The 20,780-nt window shown below is 41.9% G+C and overlaps 2 protein-coding genes across 3 annotated transcripts in view; one reads left to right on the top strand and one right to left on the bottom strand.

Annotated features, from left to right (window-relative positions):
- The window catches only part of LOC142159791 (uncharacterized), a 1,176,369-nt gene that overhangs the window by 300,559 nt on the left and 855,030 nt on the right, over nucleotides 1-20,780 (top strand). The gene's annotated exons all lie outside the window — the stretch shown is intronic.
- LOC142160015 (uncharacterized) overlaps nucleotides 12,712-20,780 on the bottom strand; it is a 47,552-nt gene continuing 39,483 nt past the window's right edge. The window contains 1 exon segment of the mRNA XM_075214934.1: nucleotides 12,712-14,017. Within this exon segment, the coding sequence (XP_075071035.1) occupies nucleotides 13,331-14,017 (687 nt within the window). The 3' untranslated portion in view covers nucleotides 12,712-13,330.

The following is a 20,780-nucleotide window of genomic DNA, read 5'->3' on the forward strand; positions in this document are numbered from 1 at the left end:
GCAAGGGATGGCTTCGGTATAGCGAGTAGCAAAAACTACTACTACTAGGATATACTGATGCTCCCTGTGAGGATACCGGGAGTAACGTAACCTTCTGCGCCGCACAGCTGGCCTACCCCGTACCTATCCAAGGCTCAATATCACCCAGGCAAATATCCGAAATAACACAAATACGTTTATTTAACAAAATGGTAGCACAAAACAGCAACAAACAGATGTACATAACAGCTTGCAATAAATAACACTACAGTCTGGCATAGACAATATACAGTGTATAATAAAAACACCTCACCAATATCCGTGTTACTTACAGGGACTGCTGCCTCTCTCCTTTAAGACTACCAGCAAACGTAGTGGCCCTAAGTAACTGTCACTCCGCTTTCGGCGGACACACAGCTCCCCAAGATCTGAAGAGGTAGATCGGGGCAACGGCAGTACTCCAGGGACCGATTGTCCCTTTCCTGTCAGGGGCAGAGATTAATATATATCGCAACGCCAGCCTGACCTCAGCTATCAATTTGTAGTGAATGCCAATTTACTGCCCTCTCTATGTGTCTTTTAAGCCCAGAAATGACCTCATCAGCAATTCAAGGACCGACCTGATTGGTCATTTTTGTGTTTTTACCCTTTCACAGGTAAACATACAGACCAGGAGATAGCAGATGAATCACTCCTGATTTAATTAGTAACAGGTATTGTTATGTGGCTATACAGCAGATTTTGTGTAAACAGGTAAGATCACACTCCAGACACACTTACATTTAAATAAACAATGCCTTCCTCTGTAATTAAACAAAGAGCTCTGTCTGTGTACCCGTTTCCTATGCTAGTACACATATACCCACTGCTAAACAAAGATAAGAGACCTCCTGGTGTGATGTACATTCATACAGGCCTGGTGGACAATAATCCTTTTTGCCTAGACTGATACAATGGACTAGTCTGCATGCTAACGATACAAACTGGCAGTTATTTTACTACTTTCAAAATAGAATATTCACAAGCTTAAATATGACTGGCAAATATTGGGAAACCAGAGGGCTAGAAAAAGTATATGTTTTATAGTCCGCAGTCATCTCCTTTTCCCACATTCCTTCCTTTTTTAGCTCTTGTTCCAGGGTGGCTGTGATATGCGACAAGCAAACTTCCTCCCCCAAGTCCAAAGTCTCTGACCTAAGCCCCGTAATTGAGCCGCTGGGGTCTCACCTGGGTCCAGGGGGATTGTAGGCCGCAGTCTATAGTTTATGAGTTCCCCACCGGTGTCCCAGGGAGTAGGGCCAAACAAATCCCATGGTGGAAGGGCCTGCTTGATTGGACAAGCATAAAGATAAACAGTACATGTCAATATGTCCGGTGGCACAACACAAGCCTCAGCCAGTGCAGTCACTGAGCAGCACTGGGGCAAACTCCAAAAGCACCATTTCTTTCTCCACTGGTCTGTGTTCACAGAACTCCCAACCCCCAGCAAATCTATATGGGGAAACAGGGTTACTGCACAGCATTCTCCACTGGCCCTTCCCACCCAATAAGTCCCGGTTGGCTGCAGCAGAGTAAACAGACCTAAGGGTCCTGTAGCCATCACTCCCCCCTCAAAAGCCAAGTTTCCACTGTTTAAAGTTAAAACATTGAGCGGTTGCAGCAGACTGTCATCCAAGAAATCTGAGTCTGAGTTCTCATCCCAAAACATCCAAAATAATCTGGAACAAGAGTTGGGGTACATAGGGGCTTCTCACTGCCCGAACTCACCTACATCACCTCTGGCGCATCAGGAGGGAACATTTCCTCCACGGGGAGGGTTAACTGGACTGGGAAAACCAGTGCCAAATCCTGGGTGCAACTCTGTTGGAATCTCAGTTGCTGTACCCAGGTTTACAGCAGGCTGCAGGGAGGTTACAGTATCACTCATACTTTCTTCCCGCCAATGTAACACATCCTCTGGCCCGGCGGCGACAATATGCTGAGCCTCCTCTGTTCTTATCCCTGCCAGCCTAACTTCACTTGGGACCTTCCCCGTCTGAACATGCTAGACAGTCGCAGATGTCAGGGCAAGGACAGGCTCTAATACATCTCTTGTGGACGTTCCTTCTCCTGGAAATCTTCCATGGTCTCTGACAAGGTGGCTTCTTCCCGAAATGACAGAAGCGTTTGCAAGTTACAACTCCTGATGTCCACATGATCAGGGCAAGTGTTTCCTGCCGGTTTCGTACTGTCCACTCTGTGTCCTTCTCCCTTGGAGGGTAGGGTTTGCAGTCTGTGTAACCTGGCATTAACCTGTTTAATGCTTGCCTCCCCCAGTGTAACATTCAAGGCAGTTGGTGGTTGGAATTCACTTGCCAAGTCCTCATCCTCCAAGTCCGCAAATGGCCAGTCATAACAAAGCTTAGGCTGCTCACTGAGCGTTTCACTGTGACCTTCCCCCAGTGAGGAGAGAAGGGATAGCAGGTGTCGCCTCCTATCATCCACCTGGTCTAGGTCAGCCTCCTCTCCCTGTTGCTCTGGAACCTCTGAACTAAGCGCTCGAATCACTTGGCCCAATTGTAACATCTCATGGGCTGTCCACTCCTGCGCCTTCTTCCACTCAGGCAGTTTAACCATGTGGTCCCAATTTTTCCTGCTTGTGAACTCCTTTCCAGCTGTTGACCTCATTCCAGACCATGTAGAGGCACCCCCAGGGCGAACAGACACATTTATCTCTGGGGGACAGCGGCAGCTCTGGGTCCTGGGGGTATAATGGGCTGCCCCCATCTATGCTGGTCCTTATTCTGTTACTGCTATGGCCCTTTCTTCCCCTCTTCAGTGCCATCTTTATGGTGGGGCTGATACCCACTCTGTTTGCTGTGGGTCTGGGACCCACTCTACTTGCAGCTAGGCTACGACCCACTGCAGCGTACTCTGTGGGGCTGAGACCCACTTTATTTGCTGTGGATCTGGGACCCACTGCAGCGTACTCTGTGGGGCTGGGACCCACTACTCACTCCCAAATCTCAAGGACTTGGTCCAAAATCTCACACTGTTGGCTGGGTGCATGGACCCACTGCCAGGCTGCTCTGTAGTTGGACCATAGCTCCAACCTACTGCAAGCATCACACTTCCTCAGTGGGACTCCTACCCACTGTCATACACGGTGGAGCTAGGACCCACTACACGCAATTCCCTCCAAGGGCTTCTGGGCCTTGCACAGTATCTGGGTTCTGTCCTGCTCTCCCTTCACTTAGCACCTCTGAGAGGGCATGCAGACCCTACTCCAGCCGGTACAATAGTCCACAAATTTCATGCAACTGGCCTCAGCCAATTTTATTCAGTAAGGAAAACAAATAAAAAACTGCAAAATAAAAACCTTGCCGGCCAGCTCTAACTAGACATTGGTCACTCCTGACTAACAAACTAAAATTAAACATAAGCAGTTTCAGCACAGTTCAATTACAGGCAGATATCAGACTTTTCTCTCACAGAGATTCTGCAGCCTCATTCCCCAGACAGTGAGAGAGTGACTGAGCTGAGTTGCAGCCTTTTACCGGCACCATTCAGATGCAACTTCTGTTTAACAGTAGTAGCGCAGGAAGCCTGAAAGACCCGGTTAACAGGCCCAATGGATGGAGCTCATCCTCTCTCTCCATCCATAAACTCCAGGACCCTTTTCTGGCTTTTCAACAAGCCTATAGCTTCAGCAGCTCACAGCTACTACACACACACATTAAATGTCACTAATAGAACATATAAAGATTATACAAATTCCATATTTATATACATGGGTCTTGTGGACCACCTCAGTTGCAAGTCTCGGCCAGTCCCCTTTACATCGGGGTTAGACAAAGCTTCCCCCGAGGGAATGATTCTTCAGCCCTCCCTCCCCATAATATATGCAAGTCCCCTGGTTTGATTCAGAAGGGCAGCATTATGGCAAAGAGCGTATAAATAAAACAAGGTGCAGGCCACCTTTGTCTGTCATCAACATTTATTTACATAGTGGCAAGGTAGGGAAAGCCCTGCTCTTGGCTACCAATGAATACTCTTGCCATCGACATGTGTATTGTGTGTGTGGTCTTTTAATTTTTTTAGTATGGGTGCAGGCCTCTTTCATCTATCAGCATCATCATTTATTTATTTAGCGACAGCAAGTTGCATAGCTCTTTACAATTGGATATCTGCTTGTACTGATTTCTCACTCTATCTAATGACATCTGATTGTTACTGCCTCTTCACTCTCCATGATGCATGATGTGAAATGTTACAAATTTAGTGTGTGTAGTATTTCAACATTTTTATCTCTTGCACCTTACACTAATTTTTTGTTGTTGTTTAATATATCTAATGGGCTTGCTTCAGTTGGTGTTATGGCAGCTGACATTTTTTTTTGCAGCCACTACAAAGTTCTATATGTGGTCGCTGAAAGTCAAAAATGCCCAGAAAAAAACCCTCACATGCAAACACCCTTTTTTAAATATGGAATCACTGAAAGACCCTTTACAAATTGACGAGGGTTGAAAAATAGAAAAGATTGGAATATATGGCATTTTTTGTGGGTGTGCAGTTGCTGCTGAACCTCACTCGTTGACAACTAGTTTTTTTCAAAATGATTTCGGATGTCACTGCCTCACACAAGATTACTTTCACTAAAAAAACTTAAAATGTTTAAAGAAATCTATTTTGTATTTTTGGATTCTGCTGCTACTGTTTTCCTCCACTAAATATACTACTTAGTTCAGAATGATATTTATTTCAGTCTATATACTAGTATTATTATATATGCAATGCATTAACAACAACCAGTAGCCACTACTCCGTGTAAACTCTTTCAAAGATTGAAATTAAAAGCAAGCATTCTAGCTAACTATTCTCTACAGAACTGCTTTACAATAATGATATGATTCTATTGCTTTCTATGTCTCTCTTTCACCCTGAACGCTATTTTCAGAGCTAGAGCACCGCAGCGAAGCTCCTCTCTACACGTGGTCTGTTCTAAAATGGCACTTGAGAAAAGAAGGGAGGACTATTTATATATATCGTGAGTTTTGCAAAAAAATTCCTGGAAATGCCGTTTTGAGATCCGAATTTGGCGCACGAAACCGAACCCTGACTCATTTTCACTTGTATCCCCACTGGCAGTCCTTGTCGGATTTCAACCAATCCGAACCACTCATCTCTAGTTTTACACACTATATATATATATATATAGTAAAACATTAGCTGTAGAATGGGTCGTACTGAAGACCTAATTGACTGTCAATGTGGCACTGTCGTATGCCACCTTTCCAACAAGTCAGTTCAGCATATTTCTGCCCTGCTAGAGCTGCCCAGGTCAACTAAATGCTATTCTTATAAAGTAGAAAGATCAAGGAACAACAACAGCTCAGCCATGAAGCGAAAGACCACACAAGCGCACAGATCTGGGATAGCATCATGTCATGTCTGTCCTTGCAACACTAACAACAAAGTTCTAAACTGCCTCTACAAGCAGCATCAGAACACAAAAACGGTTTGTCAGGAGCTTCATGGATTGGTGTTTCCATGGCCAAGTAGTAGCACACAAGCCTCTAATCAATATGTGGTGATGTAAAGGATTGTAAGTGACTTGTGCAAGCCTCCTTGTTCTGTAGAGAACATTCATACAAAGATCACTGATTGTACAAAGACATTTCTACATGTCCAGCTCACTGGATTTAACTAGTCTCAGGGGGAAGAAGGTGCTTTGTATTCAGATGTTTGACAGGCTGCGAACATCCACAAAGCAGCAATCTCATCTAAAACTATGGAGAAAGTGGTGTCTAGTGAATTATCCTGAATACACTGAGTGCTTTTAAGCAACAGGACTCCTCAGATCAAGACATGTCTCAATAATCAAATTGTATTTAACAGCTAAGTACATTTTCATTTTATATGTATATTTTATAATAAACATTTGTATTATCCTTTTTACAATAGTTCTGTCAGTCATTGTAATCTCACACCAGAACATAAGAGTTAATGTCCATCCTGTGACACAATGCCAAACATCAAGTGGAGGGGTGTAAAGTACACTGAAGTTACATTCTGGAGCAGTAGAATCTCATTTTCTGACATGACAAATCACCCGTCACCATCTGGCAGTCTGACAGATGAATCTGGGTTTGGGAGATGCCAGGAGAACGATTCCTAACCGAATACATACTAGTTATAAAGCTAGATGGAGGAGGAATAATGGTCTAGGGCAGTTTTTGATGGTTGGCCTGGACCCCTTAGTTCCAGTGAAGGGGTTATAGCTAAATGTTAATGTTACAGCATACAATAACATTTTAGAGAATTTTGTGTGTCCAACTTAGTGACAATAGTTTGGGGAAGTCCTTTATCTGTTTCAGCATGACAATGGTAATACCATGGTAGTACCCGAGTCATGAGGTACAATATCATCGGATGGGAAATAACACAAAAATCATCAGGAGTAGCACAAGTTATGTTGTCATCCTGTAGACTCAGTTTCTTGAATGCCCATGTAAGATGCATCCATTGCAGCCAGTCTTCCTGTCTGACTCAATAGCATAAAGCAATTCCATAGAGATTGCAGAAGATCAATTTAAAGTGTCAAAGTCGTATAATTGGATGAAAGAAATTATATTGGTTAATATTGTTTTACCATGCGATTGTGATCAGTACGCCACGTGTCATGGCGCAATCGCACAATAAATAATGCACGCATACACTCGCACTTACACGTTCACTTGTATATAGTCATTATTTATAAATAGTTCCAATCTCCACAGTCGTTTATGAACAATTGTTATTTAGTTTATAGTTAAATATTGTAATGTTAGATGCACTTTAGTGATATTTAGAGTTCAGGTCACAGGAAGCATGTCATGTTTGGTATCATTCTAATCCCCTATTTATCCGCAGTTGTCCGATTCATTCACCGATAGAATCGCACATTACGTGCGCTAGTTATCGATGATAGGGAATAAATGTTTAGAATGATATGGTCTGTGTAACGCTAATAGACCAGTTTGAACCAGTTCTTAGCGGGAAAACTAAGTATGCATCTTCTGGAGAAGCCAAGCCCATCCCTAGATGGCATTGTTTGAACTGGCCAATGACCTGCATTACACTGGACCTTCCTGAAGCCTGAACTTATGGAAACAGCGGGCGCAGCGCATTTATCGGCTGTACTGTACTTATTTATTGAAATGTTAAACGTTTGTTTTTGATAAATAAATTGGTTGTGCTTTGGAACCACACAAATCGCATAGACAATGCTTATTTGAAAACGATGAAATTTCTTTAATAAAAGGTTACATAACAAAACAAGTTTTTGTTGTACTTCTAGGTTTGGTCTTGTAACCTGGGTCTGTTTTAATCCCCCTTATGCTCCTTTCTTAAATTCAGGTCCTCCCTCACCTAGTTGGGGCTGTCTTCATCCCTTCTCATCAGGTAGCAATATGATGTTGAAGGCTAAATTTGTAGTTCCAAAGATTGGACCCAACTTTCCAGAACCAGGAAGCACCTACATTGCTGTACCTAAGGAAGGAAGTTATACACAGCCTGCACCTGATACACTGCTATCCTGAGAGGCTTAGCTGAGCCTTCAGGTAAGGTACCATAGTCTGGGAATAGCCAAATAGAAAGGGACACATCTTTTACTACAGAAGACTTCACCACTGGTCATGTAACTCTTATGTGGTACCTCTTGCTGACCATCTAATTAGAGTTGCTCCTCCACCAGTGTTGTGGGACTAAGTAACAGGGTCAAGTCTAATACACCAGATGGTGAGATTACAAATATATAGTGTACAGTAGTGATAGAATTGTAATAATCAATAACAGTATGTCTCACTTTAATCTCCCCCCGGGTTCAATATTAGGGTGTCTTATACCTAAATCAGCTTAGTAGAGAAGGTTTGAAAAAAAGCTTAGTTTTAATGCAGGAGAATGAAATAGCAAAAACCTATTTCATGCAAAAAGACATTTCTGTAAAACACGGAAAAGGCTAAAATATAAAACCTGTTTCAGAACAGTCATCTTGCCTCAGTCTAAAGCCATTTCCTTTTCATCATGGTCCAGTAGTAGCAGGTGCAGGGGATCCGTTCACCAGGAAAATGTCAGATGGGAATGGAAAGCATGTAACCAAGATTTATTTTCTGTAACACAGTTCTGGTGGTTATCAGCACTTGGAAGAGACCTTCCCAATGGTGTGGACAGGTGAAGTTCAGACGTACCTTTGACAAGGATCCAGTCACCAGGTTGGATATTATGGGCCGAGTTTGTGCTGGTTGGAACATGGATAAATTTTACTTATTCCTGTAAATGACCAATGGTCTATTTAAATTGTTGGAAATAATGACCTATTGCATAGTTGCCCCACTTAGATCCAAAGTGAAAAACCCATAGTTAACATGTGAGAAGGCAATTAAAGGGTTGCTGGTTTAATAATAGCACTTGTAGTGATAGGGTTAATGTAATCTCCATAATAGTGTGCATCACTGGTGGAATCTCCTTCTTTTGTTTGTTTAATATCACCCTCTGAAGAAGAGATGCTTCCATATTTGGCATTACGGCCCCCTTCAGATTTACTAAGTTGCACAGAGAAATGTTTGGTCCTTATATGGTCACTAAGTGAAGATATACAGAGGGGTATACATTCGTTGTTCTGCTGTGTCTGTGTGAGGACATTTCCTCCAGATAACAGCTTTAAGGATAACTATTCACTAGTTCCTGTAAACAGCACACTAAGTACAACAATCTAGTTAGTCTCCTCACCTGGACCACTGTACAGCTTTATCTACTCTGCAATCAGCCCTTCAGTGAAAAGGTCAAGTCAATCAGAACAATTTATCTCACCTATTTGTAGCCTTTTATAAAGTCCCTCAGTTCTGCCAAACTTTGGCACAAGCAAAGTTTTATTTTGGATTTCCTTTCTTGTGTTTTTTTAAAAAAAATGATTTGTTGACTGTACAACACTATTCTACTTCTCCAATCCGTTGACTTCAACTTGTACATCACTACCAGTCCTCTCAGGACTAAGAGGCTTGACCAGACATGGTGCATCTCTTATAGCTACCCCAGTCCAAGGTTCTTTCGTGGGAGCTACCAGCACTGTGGCATTCTGTTCAGCTATACTATCAACGGTGATGGCACGCTCTATTGAAATAAATGAATAACGCTTAATCAATATCTGGATATTCTATTTATTAGTATACATTCTGTAAATGTATTATCTTTTATTTATAAGGCGCCACAAAAGGTCTGCAGTGCTGTACATGACATATACAGAAAGCAGTGATTAATAGCACATTACAAGATACATGAAGACCAAAATGCAAATGACCAGACATATTGAATGAATAAATATACAGTTAACATGGTAATGCAGATCAAATTATTTACAGGACAGCGAGTGTGATGGTAGTGACCAGTGTGAAGTAGGCCTAAGCTTAAGAAAATAGGGCTAGGGTACAAATACTGATGTAACATCAGAAGGAGGACACAAGGAAAGAGGGCCCTGCTCGTGAGAGCTTACATCCTAAAGGAAAGGGAAAGACACAAATAGGATGGTATCAACTGGGGGAGTGGGGGTGAAAGTTAGGAGGAAGGCTGATGGGCTTGAATAAAGAAATGAGTCTTAAGGGGAAGCTTGAGGCATTTGGGAGCAAAGGATAACCTGGTGGAGGTGTGGGAGATTGTTCCACAGCTGAGGAGCAGCCCAGGCAAAGCCCTGGTTGTGGGAATGGGAAGAGATAATCCGAGAAATAGTGAGGCGGCGGACACTGGAAGACCGGAGGGGGCGGCAAGGATTGCAGGTAGAGATGAGGTTAGAGATATAGGGAGGGGGGGGGGGGGTTGATTGAGAGCTTTTAAGCTGAGACTGTGGCATTTAAATTTAATTCTGTAGGCCATGGAGAGCCAATTTAGCAACTGGTGGAGGTGGACATAGTGTGGTAACAGAGATAAGAGTGACGGGAAAGAAAAATAAGGCAGACAGCAGCATTCAGGATAGATCTAAGAGGGGCATGGTGACAGTTAGTGTTTAATAAGATATTCTTGAAATAGTTTTGGATCAAAATTATATGAAGGTTTATTCAGCAAAAAAGACAGCCTTTATCTGACACGCAGGTCAGGGCTGTCAAGCGCATACAGAGAATAATGCCACACCTAAAATACTTTTTAACATGTGAAAAACAGGATATGATTTCATAACACTAAAGAACTTACATCAAGACATATTCAAGCTTATATTCAGAGAAGAACAACTCCGTATATGGTATAAGATCAGCTTTTGCACCTGTGATGTTTTACTGTCTGTAAACTGCCAGACATTTTTTTTGTTACGTACACACTTTTAAACATCCTATACAGCATCATACAGTATAATATGGCTGCATGAATACAAAAATGGCTACACTATAGCAAGCATAATATTATTACTTTCACATCCTGTAGGCGAGAGAAATGATTACAGCAGTCAAGGCGAGAGATTACTAGAGAGTGAATAAAAATTGTAGTGGCTTCCATGGTGAGAAAGGGCTGTATTTTGGATATATTCTGGAGGTGGAAGTAGCAGGATTTTGAGAGGGACAGAATGTGAGGTTCGAAGGAGAGGGAGGAGTCTAGGATGACCCCAAGGCAAAGGACTTAAAAGACAGAAAGGAAGGTAGTATTATTAACAGAAAGAGAGAAGGTGGGTGAGCACTGTAATGGGGGAAAGATGATTAGTTCAGGTTTGGAAAGATTTAATTTAAGAAAAAGCAAGATCCAAGATCAGATGACTGAGAGGCAGCAGGAGACATGAGACATAAAGAAAGGGGAGAGAACAGGGGTTGAAAGTTAGATTTGGGTATCATCAGCAGAGAGGTGGTACTGGAGAAATGGATGAGGGCGTCAAGGGAGATGGCATAGTGGGAGAAGAGCAGGGGGCCAAGAAGGGAACCTTGGGAAACTTTGACAGGAAAGGGAACAGGGGGGTTGTGGAGTTGTGTAGAGCCTGAAAAGGAGCAGTTGATGAAGTAAGAGGAAAAACAGTGTTACAGAGGCCTATAGATTTGAGAGTTTGCAAAAGGAGGGAATAGTCAATGGCATCGAAACAGCAGATCGGACGAGAAGGATATGAAAAAGTGTCCTTTAAATTCAGCAAAGAAAATGTCATTAGTGACCTTAGTAAGGGCAGTTTTGGTGGAGTGGAAAATCAGATTGGAGTGGGTCAAGGAGTGAGTATGAAGAGAGAAAGGAGGTGAGATGGTTGTAGACAACCCATTCCAGAAGTTTGGAGTCAAAAGGAAGGAGGGATATAGGGCAGTAATCAGAGAGAGATAGAGACAAGAGATTCTTTTGGGGTATAGGGCAAACGAGAGCATGTTTAATGGAGGAGGAAGAGGTTGAAGAGGTGGGCAAGGTAGGAGTAGGCCTGGAGAGAGGGAGTGGAGAAGATGGAGTCCTGTGGGCAGGTGGAGGGGGATGAGGAGAGAAGGGTGCGGCCTTCTTCTGCAGATACCGGAGCAAAGGAATAGAAGGAGGCTGGGCTAAAAAGTGGGAGTGACAATGGGGAGGAGGTGAAGATGATAGTGTCTACAGAAGAGAGTGGGACCAGGTGGGGCAAGAAGGCACTGCTGGGAGATGTCTTGACGCATTGACTCAGCAGTCGACAGCAGAAAGCAAGAAGGGAAGTGGAAGAAAGGTGATGGGGGTTGGAGGATTAGGAGAAAATGAAAGCCTTAAAGAATTATTGTTTAGTGAGTGATAGGGCCGAACTGTTAGAGGCGATTATGAATTTGAAGTAAAAAAAATCCACACGAGTGCATGACTCATCCGTTCTGCACTACGGGATTATTTTTGAAGACAGCAGGTAAGTTTGGAGTGATATGGTTGAGGCGGGGACCGAAGAAGCTTGATGCCGACAACCGGGGCGAGTCAAGTGCAGTGGTAAGGGTGTGATTATAGAAGGAGACAGACTCATCTGGGCTAGAAAGAGTGGTGATTTAGGAAAGTGGTGAGTCCAGGGAGGAGAAGAATGTGGAACATCTTGGAAATCTTATTACAAGTCGTTCAGGACAGATACTATATTCTGTCAAGTATAGTTCAGAATTCATCATTCCGGAGTTGTTTGATATCTATTTATTTTGACTTTTAGTGTGGCCACACTGTAACTTATCCTCAATATTGAACATTTATTTATGCTAGAAGGAGCACGTGCAGCATCGTTTTAGAACTATGTTCTTCTTGTATCTAATGCTTCATACCACTTGAATCATAAGAAGTTCACATAGTTGCAGCCTATTCATATGGAATCTGCATTTTACATTGTCAATTGTGCTTGCACATTGTTTGGATAGTGAATATTCATGTAAACATACTGTCATCAAATATTTGCTTTCGGTCATTAGTGTTGGATTCTTATTATTTTTATATCCATGTGAATTTTATCTTTTTGCGATTGTTTATTGAATAAATAATCTTTACAATTTACTTCACAGAATCATCACTGGGTGGTCAGTTGGTTTAGTTTCCAGCGCTGTCATTTGCATTTTTGTCCTTTGTCCAGTGAGAGCCCACAAGTCTGTACAGCTGCAGGTACTAACCCACTATCACCCTCATTGAGGATCTATATATTCCATTGCACCAGGTTTTTGGTTTACTTGTTCTTTAGGAGAAGAATGTGGTAGGATCAATGGTGTCAAGGTTACGCCTGTGAGAGTAGCCTTAGAGGATGGGGAAGGTGAGAGGGGTGGAAAGATGCTAAGAGAAGAGATGGTGGTCAGTGAGTGAAAGGTGAATTGATGACGTCAGAGACAGTACTGAGGTGCGAAACCAGATCAAGGGAGTGGCCACTGTGGTGAGAGGGAGAGGAGGTGCACTGATTGAAAGACCAAGGGAGGAGGAGATGTAGAGAAGTTGAAGGATCTAGAGATAAAAAGATCATGGATTCAGGTCAATTTGTTACAAACTGACCTGGCATTCCAGAAACCACAGCATAGAGGAAGAGATGGAAGAGGAGAGATGTTAAAGAGGTTGTTGGACTAAAAGGGTGTGTATAATATTGAGCGAGGTACGTGACAGGGAGAGAAGGTTGGAATTGGATGAGAAACAGAACTAGGAGGGAACCATCAGTGGGCAGGGGATGGGATAAGGGGAGCAACAGGTGGGAGAGGAGTGGAGATGGGGAAGATTTTGGGGGGCAAGGATGGGAGAGTAAAAGGCAGAAGGAAGAAGTGATGCGAGGGAATAAATGTCAAAGTGAGAAAAGAGGGAGTGGGTATGTAAGTACATGGCTATTTGCATCATTTACAATTATAAAAGGCACTTCTTTTACGATGTTTATAGTATTCTTGCAACCTATTTCATATCTATCATCACATGGAAATTGCTTTTCTTATGTGTCTATTATCTGATGTTTTAGGAGAGATTGTCTGTATGTAAAACTATTTCCACACTCAGAACCTGGGAATTTTTTCTCACCTGTGTGAATTCTCTGATGTGAAACCAGATCTGATTTCTGTGTAAAACAATTCCCACAATTAGAACATGAAAATGGGTTCTCATCTATGTGAATTCTCTGATGTTTAACAAGATTGCATTTAACTGTAAAGCATTTCCCACACTCGGAACATGGAAATGGTTTCTCACCTGTATGAGTTCTCTGATGTTTAACAAGATTGGATTTACCTGTAAAACATTTCCCACACTCAGAACATGGGAATGGTTTCTCACCTGTATGAGTTCTGTAGTGTCTATCAAGATATAATTTCAATGTAAAACATTTCCCACACTCAGAACATGGAAATGGTTTCTCACCTGTGTGAATTCTCTGATGATTAGTGAGAAATGATTTATATGCAAAAAATTTCCCACACTCAGAACATGGAAATGGTTTCTCACCTGTATGAGTTCTCTGATGTTTAACAAGATTGGATTTAACTGTATAACATTTCCCACACTCAGAACATGAAAATGGTTTCTCACCTGTATGAGTTCTGTAGTGTCTATCAAGAAGTAATTTCAATGCAAAACATTTCCCACACTCAGAACATGAAAATGGCTTCTCAAGTGTGTGAAATCTCTGATGATTAGTGAGAACGGATTTATATTTAAAACATTTCCCACATTCAGAACATGGAAATATTGTATCGCCACTATGACTTGTACTAGGTTTAGCAATATCTGAGTTATTAAGAAAACATGCCTCATGATTAGAGGGATCAGATGATATATGTGCACTGTGACGTAATTGATCTATATTTGGAGTAATGGGTTTTTCTCCTGGAAAATCATTTATGATGTTATCCTCTATTTTATATCCTGGAGACAAAATGAGATATCCCTCCGAGGTATTCTGGCTTTTGTGTCCATCTGCTGGAAATAAAGTAGATGTATGGAAATTAGACATTGAGTAGCAAATTTTCAAACATTAAGTGAGTTCAAGATGTTCAACTGTTTAATTTCTACTTACAAACAAGAACACTTCATTACAAATCTAAATATACAAATGTGATGATACCAGGATGTTAGTGTAGGACCCCAGAGGAAAATCCTGGTATCTTGGGGTTCAGGATCACACAGGCAAAGAAAAGGTGTGGATACAACTGTACCTTTATTACAGATAACTGCAAACAATAGCTTATCAAACAATACTTTAAATAACATTCAGTGCTCACCAAACTTCAGCCGTCACCCAGTGACACCCCAGTGTTCAATAACCGCAAATTGCTTATAAAGAAAATGGGTTTTCTTTACCAGTCCAAGTTATAGGAAAATGATGATGTCCGTGATTATTAAATGAGGCAGAACGAACAAAATGTGCAAGTCCAAGAAAAGCTTGTAATCCAAACCATCCCAATACTTCCAGGCAAAAATCCTTAGCACACTGGCAGGGGCTGCGACTCCAATGCCTAAAGCATTTAGAAGCAAATGCTCTCCTGCAGGTCTTTTTAAAGGGAGAAAATTTCCCACACTGGAAAGCCCACCCCCTAAGGGAATGGAGATGGCAGGAGAGAGCAGTCATCCTCTTATGGTTTTCACTCTTGCTGTTTTGAAGCCTAGAAGTATGACACAGTTCCAGGTAGAACAATAACTACTCAACCAGTTGTTGGCTGACTTAATCTTGGTTAAGTAACAGAGCTTCCCTGTTTTAACCCCTTCTAGGCATTTGTGATGTCAGAGGGGCTCCAGAGGCTGCTGGGAGTGGTGCCTTGGTCAGGAAACAGTACATCCACCATGTTGTAATCTGATATGATGTTCAGATGAATACATGTAACCCACCTGGTTTTATTTAAGAATAGGATGGATGTATGTAAACTTAATTTCATCTTGACAAATTTTTATTCAGTTAGATTGTGTAAACAAAAATAGGGTAATTTTAGGGTATAGGGTAATTAAATTAAAAAACAACCCAATGTTCAACTAAACACAAGTATCTTTTCATTCTAAATGTTTAAGAAAACAGATGGGGAGATGATGGCTGTCAGACCCATCTTGTTACAACATACAGCAATTATACAGATAAACATTGGCTTAAAATATAACACATTACCAAGTACATTGCATAGACCCAGCCACAGGGACATACAGATTGCACAGTCACATATGACAATGCAAAAACGCAGAGTTTGGTGTGTAATATTTCCCAAGCACACACATGGACCAGCCCGAATCATAGCACAGGGAGCCTCATTAGCCAGTGACATTGTCCAACCACAATGCTCATACATGCAGGATACAAAGACAGGTCAGAAGATAAAGAGCAATAGTACAAAGCATCCAACCACAGAGATATGAGGGGAGCTATGGTACAATGATGGGTGTGTGATTATAGTTCTGTGAGTGCGAGAAGGTAGAGTTTGTGTGAAGTGTGTGTTGTGATGGGATGTATGCAGGAAATAACCTGCTTTAGTATTGCAGTGTTACACATACTGAGAATAAAACATTTAGGAATTATTACACAAGAAAAATAATCAACAATGTCACATGCACAACTGTACGGGGAGGATCATGGGTAATACCAACCATCTCATCATATTGATCAGTGATTGAACATTTATCAATCTCTTGTACTGATGTATGAGAACCACAAGAGTGTGAGGAAGAGACTGGTAAGATCTCTTGGCTAGTAGCACACACTGATATGATGTGAGGAGGAGACCAGGAGTCTAATATGGGTTGAAGGACAGACCAACTGGGTACTTTGCAAACCACCTAACCATTAAGGTAAGCTCCCCCCCACTCTCTCCTCCCCCCATCTCTTCACAGAGTGTGAAGAGATGGGAACACATCCAAAAACACCAACCCACCGAACTAACGAGAGTACCATCAAGATAAGCCAAATTCCAATATTAGTACATCCACATGGTAACAGAAACACCACATCACCACACCAACCTACACTGCACCAAGGAAAACTCCAACAAAAATTCCAGACTCCCCCACTGGGCAGATAATTTTTATGGGTGTAGAACAAGTGATTGTGGTAGTGTCTGAACAAGGAGAATATGTCACTCTTTTCTGTAATAAGTGTTTATTACTCACCAGTGCTGATATCTGTAGGGATTTCCTCCTCCTTACACTGCTGATCACCCCTCACATACATCTCTTCTTCTCCCTCTATATTTTCTACCTTAATATCAGTCAGAATATCAAACTAAATAACAAAAAAAATCAATAAAATAACACTTTAATAATGTATTATTTCATTAATTGAGATTAAACAAAATAATATCAGTGTATTAGACATACACAGCTGTTCTACAGATCATATAGTGAAAAGTCATTTTGGTAATTTTTCGAGACCATAAAGTCCATCTACCTGACACTCCTGTGGGATACTGTAATTTTCCTCTGTACAATCCTGTGAATAAAGAGGACGGGGACATCTCTCTGGGGTATTTCTGTTACTGGATCCATCTGTAGAAGACACACAGTGACTGAATACATTGTGTAGGTGTGATGGTCAGATTTTGTGTGTAGATTATCCTAAGCAACCTAGTAAGTAAGGAGGTATCTCTTATATGTTCCAATCTTAAAGTCTTTGTAAAACAGTAAAAACCGGCTGGATCAATGAGAAATGTCAACACCAGTAAGATCTTGATATGAGGGGATGAATGTCTACTGTCATTCAAAGGGTTAAGAGAACTGACAATGCAACCCCCCCCCACCCCCCTTTCATATAGAAGACATATACACAATGATCCCTGTTGGTACAAAGGTGTTTTTATATGTCCAGCACAGAACTTGATTTAACTAGTCTCAGGAGGAGGAGAGGGGGTGCGGATGCAGAGTTGTATTACACAGCCAACACCCAGATAGTTTTAGCTTTAGTTGGAATGTTGAGAAAACTGTGTCCAACAAATTATCCTGAATTCACTGAGTGCGATCAAGTAACGGGGCCTCTCAGATCAATACATTTCTCAGCAATAAAGTACTTATTCATTTTCTATGTATCCTTCATAATAAACATTTGTATTATCTTTTTATAATTGTTGTCTGTCAATTAAAGTAATCTCACACCAGATCATAGCTGTTGTTTTTTCCCCCTCTGATTAGCTGACCAATTAGCAGACATGTAGTAAATTGATATTCATCCCAACTATATCTTACCATTCAGTCTAAGGGGAAATATGTTTGTTTGTTTTTTTCCACTAAGTGGGTTTTCGCACAAAGTGTTGGGAAACGCAGTTACACAACACATGTGAACAAACATTGGACAACATCTGAAAACATCCCGGATAATCCTACATCTGCTGCAACCTAACCCTGCACTACTTCTGTACCTGCACTGGACATTGCAGATAGGTCTTTCTTGCCTTTTACTCTGAAATCGCAATGTCTAACAAATTGCTTTTATTACTCTCCTTTCATGGCATTATCTTTAGGACTATATCATCCTTCACCCTTCCTGCAACACACACCTTTCTCCATATCGCCCCATCATTACTCCACTCACCTCTATCCAACACTCGTTAACTTTTGTCCTATATTACATAAATATATATCCTGTCACCAGGAAATAAAGGGTCACACATCTTCCAATCATCTTTCCTATCTTTCTCTCTCTGCTTCTATAAGCTGGTGATAGATCACCTAATCCAGGTCCACCTCACTTCTCCAATACACATATATCAGAACACTATCGAAATCCAGCAAGTGTCCCCTCTCTTCCAAAGTCTTTTAAATGTGCCCTTTGGAATGTACGCTTAGTTTGTAACAAACTTATCTCTATACACAACCTCTTTCTCTCAAACAACCTCAACCTTCTGGCAATAACAGAAACATGGCTCACAAAATCAGATACTGCCTCACGTGCAGCCTTTTCACATGGTGGCCTCAATTTCACCCACATCCCCAGACCTGGAGGCAGACAAGGAGGTGATGTTGGACTACTTCTCTGCCCACAGTTCTACCAAATGTCCCATCACTCACGTTCACATCCTTTGAAGTACATGCTGTTAGGATTTTTAACCCATTCTCTATTCATGTTGCTGTGATCTATTGACCCCCTGGTCCACACCTACAATTTCTTGAAGACTTCTCTGCATGGCCCATAGATTGTAAGCTTGCGAGCAGGGCCTTCTCAACTCTTTTCTGTATTAACCACTATTGTCTATTATTGTGTTTGTTCCCAACTGTAAAGCGCTACGGAATTTGCTGGTGCTATATAAATAAATGTTGACAATCATGGTTTTCTCACTTCTTACCTACCGACATCCCCACCATCATCATGGGCGATTTCAACATCCCCACATTCTAATGGTGCTTTCATACTCTTTTTAGCCTCTAACTCTCTAACCTCCTCCCTTGGCCTCTCCCAGTGGGTTGAATCCTCTACTCATCGGGATGGCCACAGTCTTGATCTTGTTTTGTCTAGACTATGCTCAGTTTCTAATTTCCTTACCACGCCTTTCTCCCTCTCGGATCATCACCTTATCAGCTACATGCTCACCGCTAGCACTTTAACCTCTCTGGTGTCAAACTCTACCAAGCCTCCTCATACCAGCACAAATCTTAACTATTAATTTTCAGCAGTTTTCCACCTCTCTCCAACACCTATTCTCCCTAATCTCTATTTTCTCCCCTGTGACAGTACCTCATTTTTACCAAACCCTAGCAACAGCCCTTGATCAAGTGGCTCCAGCGAACATTCGACGACTTCGATGTCAGTGGTGGCACACTAAAGTAACACAAACTCTTCAAAAACTTTCCCGTAAAGCAGAAGGTCACTGGCGTATATTTCGTACCTCTAATGGTTTCCTCACATATACTTTTATCTACCACGCCTATCAAAATGCTCTGGACACTGCAAAACAAACATACTTACAGTCTCTCATCTCTGCTTAGGCTTCTAACCCCAACTGTCTTTTTAACACATTTCAATTTCTTCTCAACCCTGCCACCCAAAACTCTCCGAGTACTATCAGTGCCCAGGATCTTGCTTCCCACTTCAACGAAAAGATTGATGAGATTGAGACACTGCAAAAACTGCACTCATCATCTCCCGCACTGACTATTGCAATTTCATCCTTTCGTATAACAACTTCATGGTGCCCCCCTTATAGTCCAGCACGCTAAAAAAAATAATAATAGTGAGGTCATACAATTAGGGGTGTGGCTATGCACAATTGGGGCATAGCTAGCAGGTCAAAGTCACTAGGCCCTAAATTCGCCGGAGTGTGACATATGTCCAAGCACTCCTGACTTTCAGGACATCTAGCACCACAATGTAGTATAGAAAGAATGCAGTGTGTACAGAAAGAGTTCACAGTATTGGCTGCATCTTACATTGGGCAGAACACTCACCAAAAATTGGCATTGTCCCACTAAAATGACAACACTTCACACACTCTCCTGCTCTCTCCTACCTGGTCTTGTCACTTTCACCACCTGTGGCTGCAGGTTTCTTTAGTTGCGGCTTGTCTGGATCCTAGAATGTTGGGGGCCCTATTTTGAAAAAAAAAATGGGTACATTTAGATAATTCCAAACAGCTTCAGTGTTAAATCAATACCACCCACGATTAATAATTAGGTCTTCCTCCAGCTCCAACATTAAAATAATAGTATTCCCATTTAATAAATAAACCTATTACCCTCCCTACAAACAGCCCCAGCAATAAATTAATAGTATTTACATTTCAGAAATATACCTATTTCCCGCAGCCATTACTGCCATTAAATAATTCATCGTCACATTTAATAAAGAGACCTCATTTTCCCCAAACTCACCCCCACATTCAATAGCCCCCAAACCACCCCATCTTAAATTAATAGTCCCCATTATTACATTGCCCCACCATCACCCCACAAGAAAAACAGCACCCATTAATTAGCCACCACATACCTCACATGCCAAAAGCTCCCTGTGCCATCACACATTATTGTGCCCCTTCATCATCACCACGCTGTGCCTCCTTATGATCACACTGTGCTCCTTCATCACAACCACACTATGCCCCCTTATGATCACACTGCACCCTCTATGCTGCTTTTCCCCCCTTCATCACACTGTGCCATGCTGTTTTTGCTCCCATATTATCCTGGCATCCCTTCATCACCCTGTGTCATGCTGCTTTTGCCCCCCTTCACACTCTGCCATGCTGACCCCCCCCCCTTCATCACTCTGTGCAATGCTGCTTACCTCCTCTTCTTCATCACCACACTGTGCCTTTCTCTCTCTCCCCCCTCTTACTCATCACCAAACTTTATAAAAATATAAAGTTAACAATGAAAAAAAAAAAAAAAAAAAAAAAACCCCGTCGGCAGTGAGGGCCCACATAAATACTACCTGCCCCCCCCCCTCCTTCTCGGTGGCCCTGGGTCTTCCCCAAATCAGACTCTCA

Source organism: Mixophyes fleayi, chromosome 6 (assembly GCF_038048845.1).
Source record: "Mixophyes fleayi isolate aMixFle1 chromosome 6, aMixFle1.hap1, whole genome shotgun sequence".
NCBI classification, from domain to species: domain Eukaryota; kingdom Metazoa; phylum Chordata; class Amphibia; order Anura; family Limnodynastidae; genus Mixophyes; species Mixophyes fleayi.